We start from the raw sequence: 19,383 nt of genomic DNA, 5'->3' as shown, positions 1-19,383 counted from the left end.
CTTTGTTTCTCCTTCTCTGTATAAATCTGCCTTTCCAATAAAAATACTTATGTATTGATAAAGGTTTAAAAGTTTGAGGAGCCATCTGCACATAATTAATATTGATACCCACAGGACTTGCAAAGAGAGAATCAAGAGAAAGGGAAAAAAGGGAAAGTTGTAGCCTAGGGGAGACACTCCTGTTCAGGAAAGAGTCATGCAAATACAAAGCAAAGGAGGAGGCACTACATAAAGAACAATTTCAAAAGGCAAAGGGAAGAGAATGAGAAAAGTGTCCGGGAAAAACCAGAGAAGTCTAAACACAGAGGAGTGATTAAAATGACTGGGATGTTTAAACAAGTTCAAAATCAAGGCAAATCTACGGAAGACACCAGAATTTGTCAGAGATCATTACCAAAGGCCTAAGAGTGATTTCAGTCAGAAAAAAAGGATGATTTCTGCTATATTTTACTGTTTTTACCACAATTTTCTTCTTATTAAAGCTATTGAAACATGAACAATGTGAAGCAGGTATGCATACTTTCTTTTTTCCGCGTGATTTGTTTGGTAATTACAAATTATTCCATAAGCATTTATTGAAATAAAGCAAATTAGATTATACCAAATTCAATTTGGTTCTACTGCATTTCATTATATTATTATATCGTAAGAAGAGAAAGAGAAGGGGCTGGTGTAGTGATGTATCAGGCAAAGCCTCCATCCATGGTGCTGGTATCACGTGTGTGCTGGTTCAAGCGCTAGCTGTTCTGCTTCCAATCCTGCTCCCTTCTAATGAACCCAGTAAAGCGGTGGAAGATGGCCCTAGTTCTTGGGTCCCTGTACCCTCATAGGAGACCCAGAAGAAGCTCCGGGTTCTTGGCTTCAGACTGGCATAGCTCCAGCTGTTACAGCCATGTGGGGAATGATGCAGTGATTGGAAGACCTCTCTCTGTCTCTCCTTCTCGCTGTATAAATCTGCCTTTCAAATGCGAATAGATAAATCTTTTAAAAAGAAGAAAAAGAGAGAAACGCAATGATTTTTTAAAAGATATTTTATTTTTATTGGAAAGTCAGATAAATAGAGAGGAGGAGGAGAGAGAGAGGAAGATCTTCCGTCCCTTGATTCATTCCCCAGGCAGCTTCAACAGCCTGAGCTGAGCTGATCTGAAGCCAAGAACCAGGAACTTCTTCTGGGTCTCCCATGCGGGCGCAGGGTCCCAAAGTTTTGGGACATCCTCAACTGCTATCCCAGGCCACAAGCAAGGAGCTGGATGGGAAGTGGGGCTGCCGGGATTAGAACCAGTGCCCATATGGGATCCCAGCACATGCAGGGCAAGTACTTTAGCTGCTTGGCTACTGCGCCAGGCCTGGCAATATTTTTTTTTTAACTTGAGGGTAATGGTAATAAGAGATGAGAAAGGGAAAGAAAGTTCAGAAAGCATTTTGTTAGTTGAAAGCTATTGGAGATTTGCAACCACTTCTGGGTACAGAAAAAGACTAGCCGGAGGGAGAATGTGAAGACAGACCATAGCAAGTAGTGACTACAAGCTGTATGTGTTATAAAACTTCAACAAACTGTGCATGCCAGACTTTGGGGTTTATGTACGTTATGTTAATACTAGCTCAATAACAAGAGTTTTAAAAATACCTCAAGGAGGACTAGATAGAGGGACCGAGTAGAGGTTGCTAAATTTCCCTTGAAATAGGAAGCTATAATTCACCAAATCTAGAAACCATACTTCTTCATTCTTAAAGAGAGCTGTTTTTAGAAATAAAAGTGCCATGTCATGTATGTGAGTTTTTATCCTAGAACTGAATAAATGGAAGCTGGCTCATAGTTTTTATTCTGCTCTTATTGTCAATCCTCTTTCTGCATGAACTCAGCGATTGCTACCATACATGAAACCAATGTAGAACCCACCCACCCACTATTCCCTCAGGCTAACAACTGTGTTTAGTACTTTGCTATATCAATAGAATTATCCATTCTCTCTCTCTCTTGCTCTCTCTCTTTCTCTCTAGATAGATAGAGAGATACAGATATAGATATATATTCTTTATATATAATTCTTTTGGGAAGTCCTATATACTATAATCCCCCTTTGGATACTTTACATTGTATGCTATCATGCTAAAAATTGTAAGAAGTTCTGCAGTAAGGGCACGTTTTTAATTTTGCCCATCCTTGAATTTTCTCAGCTTAACTGGAACATAAGAAATTTATTTTCCTACACAACTCATTCTATCCTATATAACCAGGTTTTCAATAGAATCTACTTTATTGGAAATACTAATTTAAAGACAATTACAGGTGACAAGTACACAAAAAAATAACTGGGCATTGGATATGCAACACCCATCTGTAACCTCTGAAGATGATGCGACTATAACTATAACATGGTTACATGTCTTTGTGATGTTTTCAGGGATTGAAAAGATATTAAATTGAATGGACTATTAGCTTAACTCATGAAAATATTATATATTGAAAAAGAAAACTACCAAAAGAAATTAGAGAAACGGAGATGGTAAGAAGTCTGAAAAGAGGGACTCATGAAAAATACTAAAGGGTTGCTGCTGGCATGGTGGCATAACAGGGTAACTGTCTGCTTATGGTGTTGGTATCCCATATGGATGTCAGATTGAATCCCAGCTGCTGCACAGCCTACCCAGCTCTCCGCTTACGGCCTCAGAAATCAGCAGAGAATGACTCAAGTTCTCAGGCACCTATACCCACTTGGGAGGTCCGGAAAAAAGTCTGGTTTCAGATCAGCTCATCTCTGGCTGTTGCAGCCATTTGGAGAGTGAACCAGCAGATGGAAAACCTCGCTTTCTGTCTCTCATTCTATTCATGTAAAATCTGTTTTTCAAATTCAAAAAAAGATTTAAAAAAGAAACAATAAAGAATTCAGGATGATTCAGTTTGGAGAACAGATGAAGTGTCAAATAACTACACAAAGGTCTCTAAGTTATGCACTGGCTAGTGGGTAGCAATCTCTTTCCCCACCAAGATCAGAACTTATTTAGCCTTAAACTATAGAATTGAAGATAAAAACTAGATTTTAAAAATGCACCTTTTCTGAAAAAGATGCGAAAACATTGAGACAATTGATAATGGAAAGAAATAGCCTTTCTATGTTGTCAGTCATAAGCCTCCTTATGTACGATGAATGGGGTAAGTATATTCTTGCTTGGTGGTAAGGTGCTAGAAGTAATAACCTCTTGGACCATTACTCTGTGAAATTTCTGAGAATCTGATATGCCATCTTTCTTACTTGAATTTTCCCAGCCATGAGTCAGCAATGGCTGCTCCCAGGATGGGAGTGAAATAGCACAGGCTGCTGAAGGCATGATATACAGATGTGGAGGTGTCTTCATTCCAGTGCAGGAAATACAGGAAATACAGGGTCAGCACAGCTACAGTGGGGGGAAAAAGGAAGACAAAACAAGAAAGGTCCATTAAAAGATTCTGGAGAAGTACGCCTGCTCTGCAGTCTTCCAAACTGCTCCTGGCCTTCAGCACACTTATCAGTGAAGTTACAAGTCTCTGTTGCCACCACACAGCTGTAGCAGGGCCGGCAGAGCTGTGGGAATCCCCAGAGTTGTACTGAGTATGCATACACTCTACCCCATCACGTACTCTGTGGGTGGTCATGATACCACTGAGTTAACTCACAGAGACAACAAGGTAATTCTCACTGCCCTTTGTCTCTTTTCCAGCAACACTGTGATGGATAGACCTGACAAACAAGTGTCAAGGATGGAACTGTGACAAGAACATTCTCATCAGGATTCCCACAGGCTCTGTTCTGGTTCCTGTCCATTCATTTGCATCTTCGCCTACATGAGCAATCAGACAAAATCCTAGGAAGCATTTGCTGGAGATCCTAGCTGAAGAAACAACCAATTTGGATCAGAATAGAAAATGTGACTCAGGGAAATGGGTGCACACAGGAGACCAGACAGTTGAAAACACAGGGTGAGCAGGACTCTGAACATCAAATTACCTTTCATGCCATAATAGGAAAAACGCTCGCAGAATTCATTCACCACAATGAAGGCAATGCTCAATGGGTAGTTGGAGCCACAGATTTTCTGTGCAACAGAAAGGCAATAGTTCAAGCATGAGCTATTTTTGTCTATTTCAATTACTAAGTTGCCCCACAATTGAAAGCAATTTAAGCAATTATAATAGGTGAGATGAAACAATGGCCTAACTCTTTATGAAATGTCTATTACCACATTAAAAATATATTGCTAATTTAAGACTAACAAAAGCTAATCGGATTAACTTTGTAATTTTGTTCCTTATTTTCTTCACACACTCATACATTTCCTGATCCAGGACTTGCTCATATTCCCACATGTATTCTCTGAACAAGAGAATAATCACATTTATTTCTAGAGCAGAAGGAAAAGGCAATTGAAGTTGAGTACCTGAATTCCAGGAAGGGTCAGGTGTCAGCCTTCTGCTTAGCTCCACTATTGAGACTGGCCCATTTGCCCTGCTTGGAAGAACCCTGGACATATGTTGGCTTTCCCTTTGGGGACTGCTGGCACTAAAGACAGAGCTCAGTATGGGAAGCAGAGATTCCTAAAGGTAAGCTGATTGATTGCCTAGACTTTGAGCAGAATTCTTAAGTTGTCTAAAAGAAAATACCCATTGCTCTTATTTAAACAGCTTCCAAAAGTTTTCATGATAATCACAGTAGACAAAGGACTATGCTCTATCATGCACCATACCAGTCAAAACATAAAAAATGAGATGTTTTATTTCAACCTCTATTCATTATAGTAACTCAACCAACATGATGAGATGATGAGTGCTAGTATCTGAATTGAGACAGTCAAATATTGCTACGAGATTTATATTGACTCTTATTTTGTAAGAAGTTCACATATCTTTGTAAACATACTTAAATAGTTTGGAATTAGAAAGGTATCGTTGATTAAATAAAATATTCATAATAAATCAGTGCTTTCATTCTTTTACTGATATAGACATGTACAAACAATTCTCCTAATCATAAATAAATGCTAATGTATTAGACCCCTTTCCTTCCAGCTTAGAGCTGGAAAATCGTGCAACTTTGAGTTTGCTTAATGTGTTTTGCCTTCTATGTAATATGGTTGCTGGCTGAGTTAACATACTATCACTAGCTAGCCATACCACTACACCTGTCCCTGTGCCTTACTTTTGTTATTCCAAAGAAACACAAATAATACCACCTCTTGGCCCAACGTGGGAATTCAGAAAACACTGGGAATTATTACTATATCCTCTCCAATTACAGGATACAAACATAAAGACAATAATACATTCAGAAATGTTTTAACAAGTTTACAGTGAAAACATGATTACTACTTTGTCCTACCTCCCACTCTAAATTGGGAACACACAGTGGCAGAAATGGGCTCTATTCTAAAACTTTCGTTGGTGTTCAACAGAAGGCTCTGTACACAGGGGAGGCACTAAGGGCTGAGTTTTTATTTTGGTAAAAGAAAAAAAAAAAAAGAAGAACAATCACACACAGTTCTCCAGACAGGAGTGCTTGCCAAGTTTCCCTGGACATTCAGAATGCTTTATTCCCCCCCTTGAGAAACTTCAAATAGGCAATGAAATACAGCAGAAATCCAGATTCCAGCCCAAGTGGGAAACTCCTTCTTCTTGCCATTTCCTTTCCTAAGTAAGGGAAAGTTCGATTTAAATGTGTTTTTCAGGTGCATTCTGACTCCAAGAAAGAACAGTTTTGAATACTCTAATACAGTTCAGCCCGAAGCGTCAGAGGCTATGGACAACAGCCAAAAGAAGACAGCTATTGGTATCAGAGGCAGAACTGAAACTGGAGACTCACCGGAGGTGTCTTCTTCAGAGAGCTGGAGAGTTGAGGTGGTGTCTCTTCAGTGGACACAGGTGAACACAGAGTTTCCTTGCACTCATTTTGCTGGAAAGGGTTCATGGCTGGCTCCTTTCTCTCTCCTCAAGCATTTGGCTCTGGTAGGCAGTTAGGACAGCTGCCAGACCACAGTGAAAAAGGGGACAGGGGAGGCGGGGGAAGGGGTGGTTTCAACAGCTAGCTTTAACCCTGTGGGTGTCAGTTTCAGTAACTGCTTGATTCAGAGCAAAGGTGGAAGCTATAGGAAAAGAAAGGGTCGGTGTTATAGCTCAAAAGGACGATTGTATGAAAAGGTAAACATGGGGAAATGAAAGCACCTCATAAGTCACAGGAATGATGAACCAATGCTAGAGAATCGATAAGGAAACAGATTCCAGAAAGATTATTTTTGCAAATGACTACAAGATACTTAGGAAAAGAATACCTGCACACAGATTTTAAAATAATGATGTGCTAGTGGCAGTAGCTGCCACTTACTGAACACATATTATATGCAAGATTTACATGAATATGTATGGTTACATATAACAGGCATATATGACATAAATATTTGCTTATTCTATTTCTTACTACTGTTCCCATTTTGTAGAGTTGAATGCTTTAGAAAGTTAAGAAATTTGTGCAACATCACATGTTCGGTAGGTGGTAGATCTGGAATTATTATTAAGCCATGACAGGAAGGGTAGAGATTAGTATCTGCAGTAACTATGGCCATTATTCAGGTATGGAAGCTATGTAAATGGGACTAGGAATGTAAGGCAGTTGAACTGCATTGAAGAGGGACAATCATCACAAAATTGAATTTGAGAGGAAAGGTAGTTTTTGGATATTTAAGGTCATCTAGAAATATCCTATAAGCAATTTACAAAGTAGGGCAAAAGAAATGAGAAAAAGATTGGTGATGTATATTTGGGAATCATTCTTTGCCAAACTCATTCCTAATATTTTCATTTTTCTCACTTCAAAATGAAATCATCCTTTCGTTAAAAAAACACTAATTTGGGCAAATGTTCTAGATTCTATTTGTGCAAACAGTTATGTTCTAGGTATTAGTGCAAACATAATTTTCCTTAATTTTCCGTGGATGAAGTCTCTAACAACTCTATAACATCACATTTAGTTCTTATCAGAAAAGAGGTAACAACAAACATGATGACAAAGGAGATACTTTAGACGGTGCTGTGTCAGAGGTAAAACTGACAGTGCACAGTGCCCCTCTAGTTAGTCAAAAGAAAAGAGAGAAGGGTTAAAGCTATAAAAAGCATAAACACCAGGAAGTCTTAAACACCAAAATAAATTGTTTTGAGAGTATGTAAAAGACAACCTATCATTCTATGACTTGTAAAATTCTTGCATTACCTATTTGAATAACTTACTGACAAATAAGGCCTTTTCCTCCCTAATCTTTAACTCAGACTTTGACCACAAATTCTCAGCTTCTAACACAACCTTCATTTCATCTCTCTCCCACCGAACTGTACCCAAGGGAGGGTCCAGCTTCTTTTCTGCATGTAGTATTAATGATTAAACGACAGTTATTCTTTTTGTTAAGCAAACTGCATGCAAGAAAATGAGCCATCAGAAGTCATTAGTTAACTAGTAAAGGCACAAAAGCTTTACAAATCTAAGGACAGAATTTTCTTATTCTCTCATTTCTATAGCTACAATGGCTTTTTTTTTTTTTTTTTTTTTTTGGAAAGTCAGATACATGGAGAGGAGGAGAGACAGAGAAGAAGATCTTCCATCTATTGATTCACTCCCCAAGTGACTGAAACAGCCTGAGCTGTGCTGATCCAAAGCCAGGAGCCAGGAGTCTCTTCTGGGTCTCCCATGCAGGTGCAGGGTCCCAAGGCTTTGTGCTATCCTCCACTGCTTTCCCAGGTCACAAGCAGGGAGCTGGATGGGAAATAGGGCTGCTGGGATTAGAACCAACACCCATATGGGATCCTGGTGTATGTAAGGCAGGGACTTCAGCTGCTGGGATACCATGCCGGGCACCTACAATGACTTTAAAGCTGGCAGAGCAGGTGGACTAGAATCTGTATACAATGTTAGCAATTCATTTGTTGTCGTCTGTATCCCTAAAGCCAAATTTGAGATTAGGATAAGTTTTCTGACATTTGTTTGTTTAAATGAAGTTCTCTTTTCTGTTTCTAAGATTTAGTTATTAGCAAATCTACAGAAAGAAGAAGAGAATTTATCTGCTGGTTGGTTCCCTGTCCAAATGACCACAGGGCCAGAATTGAACTGATTTGAATCCAAGAGCCAGGAGCTTCTTCTGGGTCTCCCATGCACATGCCAGGGCCCAAGTGTTTGGGCCATCTTCTTTTGCTTTGCCAGGCTATGAGCAGGGAGCTGGATCACAAGTGAAGCAGCCAGGACACAATCTAGTTCCACATGGGTTACCAGTGCTCCAGTTGGAAGCTTAACTTACTATGCCAAGACAATGACCTGTTCTCCTCTTGTTTATGGCAATAAAATTGTGGCATTGGTAGACTCAAAAACCATCAGATGGCAGCAATCTTAACCTTGTGTAAATTAAACTTCCTTGATGATAATCATTTAAGAAGGTTCTTAGGTCCCTACTGCTATCTACAGAGAAAGCATTTATATAAGAGCCTGTGTTTTAAAAGAAGCACCCTATGTGATGGTTATGCCAGGTAATTGAGAAACACTCGTTTAAACCCCCTCTTTAGGCCTGCAGCCCCAGGCACAGCCTAGGGCCATGTGCATTATATCATAGTGCTTCCCATATCCAGTGTCTTTGTAGTAGACATCACTTGGAAGGATGAAAAAGAAAAGATAAAGAAAGCAACTGGGGCCGCTTAGTGGCTAAATTCCTGCCTTGCAAGCCACAGGTTCCTATACCGGCCCTTGTTCTTGTCCTGACTGCTCCACTTCCCTTCCAGCTCCCTACTTTTGGCCTGGGTAAGCAGTAGAGGATGTTCCAAAACCTTGGAACCCTGTACCCATGTGGGAGATCAGGAAGAAACTCCTGGTTCATCTCCAACAATTGCAGCCATTTGGGGAGTGCCAGTGTATGGAAGATCTTCCTCTTGGTCTCCTCCTTCTTTCTGTATATCTGACTTTTTAATAAAAATGAAATAAATCTTTAAAGACAATAGATGCAGAGGAATCTAAACATCACAGTCAATCTTATCTTATCCCTAAGATAAGAGCAAAGAATTCATGCTGCTTCTGGGACATGGCATTAGATAAAGCAGTTATATAGTTATTCATAGAAAGGAGACTAAAGCTCTAAAATGATAGATGCCAATGTAGTTAAGAGGCAAATATGAAATGAAAAGAGAAACTGTTTGACAAGGACCTTGAGTATAAAATCAGCAAATATAAACAGTAACAGTAAGAAAAAAATAGAACTGTCATAGAAATTATGTAACATTATGGTTTTAATGATTTTGTGATTAATATTTATGTGAGTGATAGTGAATACATTTTCATTTATTACTTTCTCACGCACGCCCATTTTCTTGCTGGACTCTGGTCTTTTAAAATTTTTTTTTATCATTTATTTTTGTTGGAAAGTCAGATATACAGAGAGGAGGAGAGACAGAGAAAAAGATGTTCTGGCCACTGATTCACTCCCCAAGTGGCCACAACAGCAGGGGCTGAGCTGATCCAAAGCCAGGAGCCAGGAGTTTCTTCTGGGTCTCCCACATGGGTGCAGGGTTCAAGGCTTCAGGCTATCCTCTACTGCTTTTCCCAGATCCCTGGCTTTTCCCAAGCCAGGGAAGTGGGGGCACAAACCAACACTCATATGAGATTCTGGTGCATGCAAAAGTGAGGACTTGAGCCACTAGGCTACCACACCAGGCTCTGGTCTTTTTACTCTTTACCTGTTGAACTGTTTGGTGCAGCCATGAAGTCTTTGACTGTAATGTAAATTAAAAATATTATCTCAAAAATGATGAAATATTAACCTGGGAAAAATGAGAAATAAAGTATTAATTTAGAAATTACATTGGTAGCATAATAAAAGAGGTTCAAGATCTGAACACTAAAAACTATAAAATTACCCTGAAGAAAATTAAAGAAATTTCAAGTAAAAGGAGACTTACACTGAATTGAAAGGCTCATATTATAAATATGGTTGTTTCCCTGAGTAAATCCATAGTTTCAACACAAAATTCCAGTAGGTTTTGCAAGTGTAGAAAGATGAATTGGGTCTGGCACTGTGGCTCAGTGGGGCCAAGCTATAGCCTGCAATGTTGGCATCGCATACGGTAGCTGGTTCAGTCTGTCTCCTCTTTCTAACTTTGCCTTTAAATTAGAAGTAAATAAGTATTTTTTTTAAAAAAAAGACACATTAATTTTCATACGGAAATTTAAAAAAGGGAAAGGCCAACCTTGAAGCATTATAAAGAACTTACTATCTAAGATTTAAGACCTTTGATAGACCTGTAGTCATTAGGACAAAATGAAATTGACACATGGCCAGTAAAGCAAAAAACAGAATAGAACAAAAGTCAGAAGAAGATTCACACATATAATTTTTATGACACAAGTAGCGCTGTTTTTCCAGGCCCATTAGCTGGGAGCTGGACTGGATGTGGAGCAGCTGGGACTCAAACTGGTATATATTAAGTAGGATGCTGGGCCCGGCGGCGTGGCCTAGCGGCTAAAGTCCTCGACTTGAACGTGCTGGGATCCCATATGGGCGCTGGTTCTAATCCTGGCAGCTCCACTTCCCATCCAGCTCCCTGCTTGTGGCCTGGGAAAGCAGCCGAGGATGGCCCAAAGCTTTGGGACCCTGCACCCGCATGGGAGACCCGGAAGAGGTTCCAGGTTCCCGGCTTCGGATCGGCGCGCACCGGCCGTTGCGGCTCACTTGGGGAGTGAAACATCGAATGGAAGATCTTCCTCTCTGTCTCTCCTCCTCTCTGTATATCCAGCTTTCCAATAATAATAAATCTTAAAAAAAAAGAAAAAGTAGGATGCTGGCATTTCAGGCACCACCTTTGCCCACAATGCCACAATACCAGAAAAACAATTTTTGAGAAGGAAACAAAAGAGACCATATTCAGGAGTCTGGATTAGCTCAAATTTCTTAAATAAAACATAAAATAAGGTAAACATAAAAGAAAAAAAATTGGCGCAAGACCTGGTGTAATGGCTCAATAGCTAAATCCTTACCTTGCAAACATTAGGATCCCATATGGACACTGAGTTAATGGGGGAGACCAGAAGAAATTCTTGCCACTTGGCTTTGGATCAGCTCAGCTCTGACCATTGTAGCCATTTGGAGAATGAATCAAGACCAAAGATCTCTCTTGCTCTCTCTCTAAATCGGCCTTTCAAATAAAAATAAACACTTAAAAAATGGATACGTAAACATTTCCAAAGAAGTGAAAAAATATTCAAGAAGTGAACAAAGATATCCAAATAGCCAATAAACCTGTGAAAATTATCAACTATATGGATGTTATTATAGCTTATTTAACTAGTCTTCAATTCCTGTATATTCAAGTTTTGACCTGTCGCTATTACACGTAATACAATAATTGGGCTTGTAAGTTACATGTGTCTATAGGATAAAATTCCAGAAGGAAGAATGCTGACTCAATTGCATATGCTTTTATCACTTCCTTTTTTTAAAGATTTATTTTTATTGGAAAGGCAGATTTACAGAGAAGGAGAGACAGAAAGAAAGATCTTCCATCTGCTGGCTACACTGCCCAAATAGCTGCAATGGCCAAAGCTGAATCTATTTGACGCCAGGAGCCAGAAGCTTCTTCCAGGTCTTCTACGCAGGTGCAGGGTCCCAAGGCTTTGGGCTGTCCTCCTCTGCTTTCCCAGGCCACAAGCAGGGAGTTGGATGGGAAGTGAAGCAGCCAGGACATAAATTGGTGGCCAAATGGGATCCTGGTGCTTTGCAAAAGAGGATTACCCAGTTGAGCCATGGCTTTGGGCCCTGTCATTTTCTTTTTCAAATGTTTCATTTATTTTGATTTGAAAAGCAGACTTAGCATCTGACACAGTAATGTTAGAGGCTAAAATCCTTTAACCCACTAGGCTGAACACCTGCCCTTCCCACTCTTCCACTGAGTTGTCTTTCTGGTCTTTCTGTTTCTTGTAAAATTACCAAATCTGCTTATATGTCATTGATTTTTAATGGGATTTATCCGTGCAATTTGTCTACATGGTCACTTCAGGTCAGACGCTTGATCCACATCATTACAAGCATTACTGATATTAATGATCTGCCATTCTCTTTGTGGTGACTATATTTCCTATTGATTTTGTTTGTAGAATTTTTAAATTAAATGTAAGTTTTGATGAAGGCACTAGCATACCACATTATTTTTTAAAAGATTTATATATTTTTATTGTAAAGTCAGATATACAGAGAACAGGAGAGAGAGAGAGGAAGATCTTCCGTCTGATGATTCGCTCCCCAAGTGATTGTACCAGCCGGAGCTGCACTGATCTGAAGCCAGGAGCCAGGAGTTTCTTCCGGGTCTCCCATGTGGGTGCAGGGTCCCAAGGCTTTAGGCTGTCCCCCACTGCTTTCCCAAGCCACAAGCAGGGAGCTGGATGGGAAGCAAGGCTGCTGAGATTAGAACAGCTAGGCTATCACGTCAGGCTCCACATTATTAATTTTTGTATATGTATAACTCACATACTACTACCAAGGTAAAAAAAAAAAAAAGATAAATTCCAAGACTATTGCGTTAGCATCCATTGCTTCTGTTCTGCCTCCCAGTCAAACCCTCCTGCCTTCAAGATTATCTCCATTCTGACTTCCATCAGCATGGATTTTTTCTGCCTGTTCAAAATTTCATGTAAACAGAATAACACTATAATTTTTGTTTGATTTCTATTCCTCAATACATCTGTGAGACTCATTCATGTTGTTGCCCTTAGCAAGATTTTTCTCCATTGTTTGAGAGATTTCCTTACATAAATATGCCACAATTTATTTTCCTGTTCTCTTGTTGATGGGCACTTGAGTTATGTGCAGTTTGAGTTGTCTGTGAGCGCCTTGGGTTAACCTGGAAACCATGCTTCCAAGAGCTCTCTTAATTGTAAGCTGGAATGCTCTTGAGTTTGGGGAAGTGGCAGTGAAGCAGAAGGCTTTCTTTTCCATGGTCAAAGGCTGAACAGAGGCTGTGCTCAAATGCTTTGAGCCAAGAAGGCTCTGTCTTTCACTGCTGGTTCTGTACGCATGAGAAACCATGAAATGATCACGCTATGGTCAAGTTTTTCCAGGCTTTGTATCTTACCAGAAATTTTTGTCTATTGGATTATGATGATTGCATTTTGCATTTTGTTCACAGTTCTTGGCTCATTACTCCCACAACCCTTGTTAGTTCCTAGAAGACTAGAACAATATTGGGGAACTTTGGGCCTCAGAAGCAGGTTACAGGAAGCAAAGTTTCTTTCTCTAACTCCTTGCTTTTACATTCACCTGTTCCTTTTTTCTCCCCCAAGGCAAGCCATAAAACTTCGAGTTTGTCCTTATCAAATTAGGTTATGAAATCTAGTAATATTTCTACACTTAACTGCTCTGGAGTCATGAATTCTTGGATCTATTTTGTCTAATAACGGGTCATAAAACTTTTTTCATTCCAGAGGAGTCTTGCCCCATAGCCTTGCAGAAGAAATACTAAGGAATCTCTACTGACAGGCCTCACAAGGTTTTCCTTTCCAGTTTACTAGGAGTCATGCTTATGCAATAAGACTCAGTAAAAACCCGCTTGTTAACCATGTAGGTTCTGGAGGGTTGAAAGTACCTTCTCCCATATTTTACAACATGCACTTCTTCATCTGCGTTCTTTGCAATACCTTTTACAAAGCTGGCAAATGTGTTTAGAATCAATGTGGGTTACATGTGCAAATTAGTCAAACCCAGCAAAAGGACTGTGGGAACCCTGATTTATAACCAGTTTATCAGAAGCACAGAGAAAAGAACCAAGGGCTTGCAATTGACATTTGAGGTGTGTCTGTGGTGGTGGTAGCTGGGGGATTGTGGGAACTGTGTCCTCAAGCTGTGAAGCTGATGCAGTTTCCACACAGACAGAACTGAGTTGAATTGGAGATCATTCGGCTGGTGTGTGCTGCATGACTACTAATTTGCCTACTGGTGAAAAGAAATCTACACACATTTTGGAATCACAGAAGTCACCTGCAATGGTAGTTCATAAAATATTGATTTTTTTGTTGATTGTAATGTATTCTTTCTTTTTTAAAATTTTAGATGATGTTTACATAGTTGATCGGAGTGGGAAAAATCTAGGGTTAGGGAAAAAAGAGTGTGATCATTGTTTCCAAATTTTCTATTTCTTCTTCCCATTTCTGGGAGCCTCCCAACCACACCAGCACCTAAGGATGGGGAAGGGCCACCCGGTATCAACCCAGAGTTACAATGGTGCATGTTCCAAAGGTTCTGCCCAGGTTGATGCGATAGTTTTGAAATGCTGTTGATCTTGCCAATCTATGGATGAGGAATTCTCTTCAATGTCCATTGGCTGACACCATCAACCTTACAGTCTTGACTCTCCCAGATATTTTCTGTCGTCCTTTGGCTGGGGTAGTTGTCCATATGTTCTGTCTTCCATTCTCTGCTATGGTACCAGATGTCCTCTGCAGGCCCCAGTGAGCTACCATGTCCTCCATGTGCATCATGGTCTGCCATCCAGTACTCCATCCTCTACACTGAGGAGGACAGTTTTCCTAGATGGGTTCATGGACCTGTGCCAGATGGCCCCTGACAGATCCCCTACCCCTGGAGCTCATGGATTCAGTGACCCCTCAAAGGCAGGCTCATGGCCCTGGGCTATGAGACCTGGGACCCACTGGAAACCACTGGAACCCCCACTCTCAGGGTTCATGAACCCGGCCTCTACCATGCTGGTGGGCTTGGTAACCTGGACCAGTAGACCCAGATCCCTCTGTGTCCCCCACCACTGGGGCTCACAGTGCTGGCACCCACTGAACAGACAGGTCCAAGGACGTGGGCCAGGAGACTCATGCCCCGCTGGTCCCCCTCCCCTGGGCTCACGAGCCTGACACCCACTACGTAAGTGGGCCCTAGAACTTGGGCCAGGAGATCCCCAGGGCCCTGGGGCTCACAGACCTGACACCCACCACCACCAGACTGACATGGCTCATCTTTCCTCAGCATCCATCAGCAGGTACTTCAGCCTAATTTGATCCAACCTACCCCCAGTTCCAGCTTGTGCTGATTGGTGCTGCAGGCTAGCCTTTCCCAGCCAGCCCCCAAACCTGGCTCAAGTGTGAACTGGCTGGCCCGGCTCAAGTGTGAACTGGCTGGCCCGGCTCAAGTGTGATGTGGCCTGACTTGGACCCTCTGCACCCCATCCTGGTTCTCAGATCTGCTGGTGGATGTTATAAACTGGCCCAGTCTGGCTCACTCCTTGACCTGATTCACATGTATGCCAGTCGGTACTGTAACCTGGTCTGGGTTGGACTGCTCCTTGCCTTGGTTCTTGTACTTACCTGCAGACTATAACTGACAAAGGAGTTCACCAAACTCCTCTATCTGGTCTCCTCCCAGTGGCAGATCTTGCACATACTGGCAGGTTACTGGACCAGGTTGACTTTGTCCACCTGTTGTCCTGGCAGGAACGGTATCATTACCTAATTGGCCCATATCCTTTCCGGTTCTTACTGTTGGGTGTTGCAGCACAACCACACCTGGTCCATACCCAGACAAGGCTCACATCATTCATCGGGAGGTGAGACCTAGCCCTGCCTATTCTATAACCACCCTCTCACAAGTACCAGTGGGTGCTGGAATCTATCCAGTCTGACCCTCCCCAGACCCAGGCCAACCTGTGCTGAGGAAGACTGCAGCCATGTTCAGCCCTGGACAGTGCACTAAACCTAGCACTTGCGTACAGTGATGGCAATTCCAGCCTAGCCAGGGTGTCCCCTGGTGCTCTGCAACCAGGCCTATTCCCAGCCACAGTTCTTGCGTGTGCCAACAGAGATTGCTGTTCCAATGGGTGAATCCACATATTCCCCTGCAGATTCTACTTCCAGATCTGACTCACTCATATTTGTTGGCCTTATGGCCCAGCCTCACAAAGCCTGTTCCATTTTCTGACACTCTGGTGGGTTCCACGTTTCAGCCTTCAAGTAGAGTGGCCTTGTCCATGGAAGTTCTGGAGAAGTCATTCCTCACCTAGACCTGAACCCTAAGGTCCTTGCTAATTCCCACCTATGTCATTTCTGACTCCTTGTAAGCCTACACCCCCAAGATCCCAGAGCATATTGCCGACACTCACAATGTGATTACTGTGGGGGGAGAAATTTCTCGAGCCACAGGACAAGCTCAGGATTTGCCCACCACCTGGCAGTGGTGGCCTGAGCTAGGACCTCATGCACTGAGCTTGGCTTGGCCCAGATTCCTCCAGCGCAGCCACATGGCTGGGAGAGTCAAGCACCCCATGCCTCCAGCTTCAGACTCACCTGAGCGCCTCCTCTGATGTTATCAACCTTTTTCTATTGTATTATTAATAAGATTTTACATTCTTGAATTCTTTTGATTTAGCTCAATAAATTGAAAGTTACTAAAATAACTGCTGTAGGCATGGTATATGATAATGCCTGAGTTCTGACATATCTATCTAATGTCATCTAATTGATAACATCTGTTGAATACATAATATGTAAGTCATTCATACTCTTGTGCATATGTGGCAGTGTTTGGAGTTTTAGCACTGTAGTAGTTCAAAGCCCTTTTGTTCCTTTGTAGCCAACTTATATTCTATTCTACACTACAGGGATGGATACATATTATTACTGTGTGCCATTTTCAGAAGCCCATAGAATGTACAACATCAACAGTTAATCATAAACTGTGGACTTCAAGTGACAATGTCACTCTAAGCTTGTCAATTGCAACAAATATGCCATTCCTGTGCAGAATATGGATCGTGAGGACAAAAAACATAGGAACTCTCAGCTTTTTGCTTAATATTACTATGAATCTCTGCTCTAAATATATATGTGTGTATACATATATTAAAATTAAAAAGAACTTGCTGGTTAGTGATTTCCAACTATTATTTGGTATTTATCATCCCTCCCTCTAAATCAAAAGCTATTATAAGCGTAAATATCTACTTAATACTTTACTGTTTCTATCAAAAGAAAATTGATAAAATATTCTGAGATAACACTTATTCCATGACAATAACTGCTTAATTGTACATTTACTCAAAATTATAGATTTGTCAAGAATTATTTTCAATCATAGTTTAAGGACCATCAGAGAGAAAAATCTGAGAGATACAATTAAAACTATTGACATTGGGCCCGGTGGCGTGGTCTAACGGCTAAAGTCCTCACCTTGAACGTGCCGGGATCCCATATGAGTGCCGGTTCTAATCCCGGAAGCTCCACTTCCCATCCAGCTCCTTGCTTGTGGCCTGGGAAAGCAGTCACGGACGGCCCAATGCTTTGGGACCCTGTAGCCGCATTGGAGACCTGGAAGACGTTCCTGGTTCCCGGCTTTGGATCAGCGTAGCACTGACTGTTGTGGCTGCTTGGGGAGTGAATCATCGGACAGAAGATCTTCCTCTCTGTCTCTCCTCCTCTCTGTATATCTGACTCTGTAATAAAAATAAATAAATCTTTTAGAAACCCAGTTGGAATACTTGGGCTTTTCAAGCTTAGATATTAAAGAATTGTCAGGTTTCAAACCTTTGTGAGAGTAAACATTACTTTAGTTTAAAACGAGGGACTAGATTTATATCAGTTTAACTCAACTACTTCAAATCCCATATTTTGAAACATACTCAATGAATGCAATGGAACACATGAAACCTTTTGGGTTGTATGAAATTGTTATCTGAAACAATGAAAGGTTAGTGCGTGGCATCACAATACAAACCCATCACTGAACTCACAACCTGTTAGATTGGGAAAGATTACAATTATGTATGTTTTGTTATCTAGACTTCAACAAAGAGAAGCCTTCAAGTGCCAGGTAGTATTTCAGACATCTAATGACTTCAACCTTCTACCAGGAACCTCTAGAACCTCCTACTGCTATGGTTACTCAACAACGCCCCCTTTCAGCTCGAAGCAGCTAGAGCAGTCATTGTCCCTTTATCCCTGTTCACTCCTCTGGAAATGTGAGGAGTTAGATAGGATGATAGGCAGTCAGGGTCTCTGATTCCTGGTGAAGCTACCCTGTCTACACTGACCATTCAGGAGTAATGAAGAAGCAAGGACTAAAGTACAAGAAGGCCTGGCTAAGAGAAAATGAAATCAAGCCACCTTTTCAAAACGACTCTTAATAACCCTTCCCTCCATTCCGGTGTCATCCACTGAAATGTAAAATTGCTTTTAATCAAACCATTAACCAGTTTATTTTGCAGGACTAGAAGCATCCCTCCATCTCCCATTTCTCCCAACAGGTTGCAACCAATGCCAAGAGAAAACAGCTCAAAGAAGCCATAGAGAACAAAGCCCCTCTTCCTTTATATAAAACAAAAGAGAGGAATGTAAGGAGTTATGCAAATATCCCACCTTGGACCGGTGCCATTTCCTCTTCCTCAAGGCTCACAGCTCACATCTAGCCATCCTCCGATCAAATGTAACCTGGCATTCCACCTCAGAATCCCACCCACAATCTTCCAGCCCCTTCCTTAACCCTGCCCACTCACCAATCATCCCTAGGCATTCACCTGCAGGCACCAATCCCCTGGGGCCTGACCTCAATCCCTCCCAATCCCCATCCCCCACACCTTGCAGACAACAAGGCCCCCAGGTGTGGTTCTCTCTCTCTCTTCTCCTTCCCCCACCTCCCTTCCCAGTCCCCTTTTGCAGTGATCTCCACCACCTTCCCCTCCCACCCCTGCTCCTGCCCCACTGGAATAAACCTCCTAAGATACAAAATCAATCAATCAATCAATCAATCTTAAAAAAACAACTATCGACATTTAGAGGACAGTGCCATGGTGTAGAAGCTGGGCCTATGTCTGCAGCACCAGCATTCCACATGGATACTGGTTCAAGTCTCAGCTGCTCCACTTCTGATCCAGCTCCCTGTTTATGGCCTAGGGAAGCAGAGGAGGATAGCTCAAGTCCTTGGGACCCTGCAACCATGTGGGAGACCTGGAAGAAGCTCCTGGCTCTGGATGGACCCAGCTCCGGCCACTGTGACCAGTAGATGGAAAATCTTTCTTTCCCTCTGCCTTTCAAATAAAATAAATACTTAAAACATGGGCAATCCTAATTTCTATGAAAATGGATTTATGACATTTATCATAAACCAATAGCTTTTGACACTGTACAATTGCAGACAACCATTTGGTAAAACACAACACGGAACTGAAGAGTATAATATCTACTCTGCCATCTGTTAGCCAACGATACATGTCACAAGTTACCTAACTTCTGAACCTGTTTTTTTTTTAAATCTATTAAACTTTAGCCAGAAAATAAAGATAACAACATGTGGAAATATTGGTACCCAATAAAAGGTTAAATAAACAGCATCAAGTGAAAATCT

The 19,383-nt window shown here is 41.4% G+C and overlaps 1 protein-coding gene and 1 non-coding gene across 2 annotated transcripts in view; both read right to left on the bottom strand.

Moving 5' to 3' along the window:
- Positions 1 to 5,982, bottom strand: part of SLC15A2 (solute carrier family 15 member 2) — a 34,290-nt gene extending 28,308 nt beyond the window's left edge. Inside the window, exons 1-3 of the mRNA XM_004577852.4 lie at positions 5,835 to 5,982; positions 3,987 to 4,074; positions 3,255 to 3,396 (exon numbers count right to left, since the gene is read on the bottom strand). Coding sequence (XP_004577909.2) covers positions 3,255 to 3,396; positions 3,987 to 4,074; positions 5,835 to 5,939 — 335 coding nt within the window. The 5' untranslated portion in view covers positions 5,940 to 5,982. The remainder of the gene's footprint in view (positions 1 to 3,254; positions 3,397 to 3,986; positions 4,075 to 5,834) is intronic.
- Positions 5,983 to 12,014: 6,032 nt separating this feature from the next.
- On the bottom strand, positions 12,015 to 12,077 carry LOC118758985 (small nucleolar RNA SNORD78). Its single transcript, XR_004995914.2, has one exon. It is a non-coding gene; the product is annotated as a small nucleolar RNA SNORD78 (small nucleolar RNA).
- Positions 12,078 to 19,383: the final 7,306 nt, after the last annotated feature.

Source organism: Ochotona princeps, chromosome 3 (assembly GCF_030435755.1).
Source record: "Ochotona princeps isolate mOchPri1 chromosome 3, mOchPri1.hap1, whole genome shotgun sequence".
Lineage (NCBI taxonomy): Eukaryota > Metazoa > Chordata > Mammalia > Lagomorpha > Ochotonidae > Ochotona > Ochotona princeps.
Note: the sequence above shows the minus strand (reverse complement) of the source record. Positions and strands in the feature narration are given on the sequence as shown.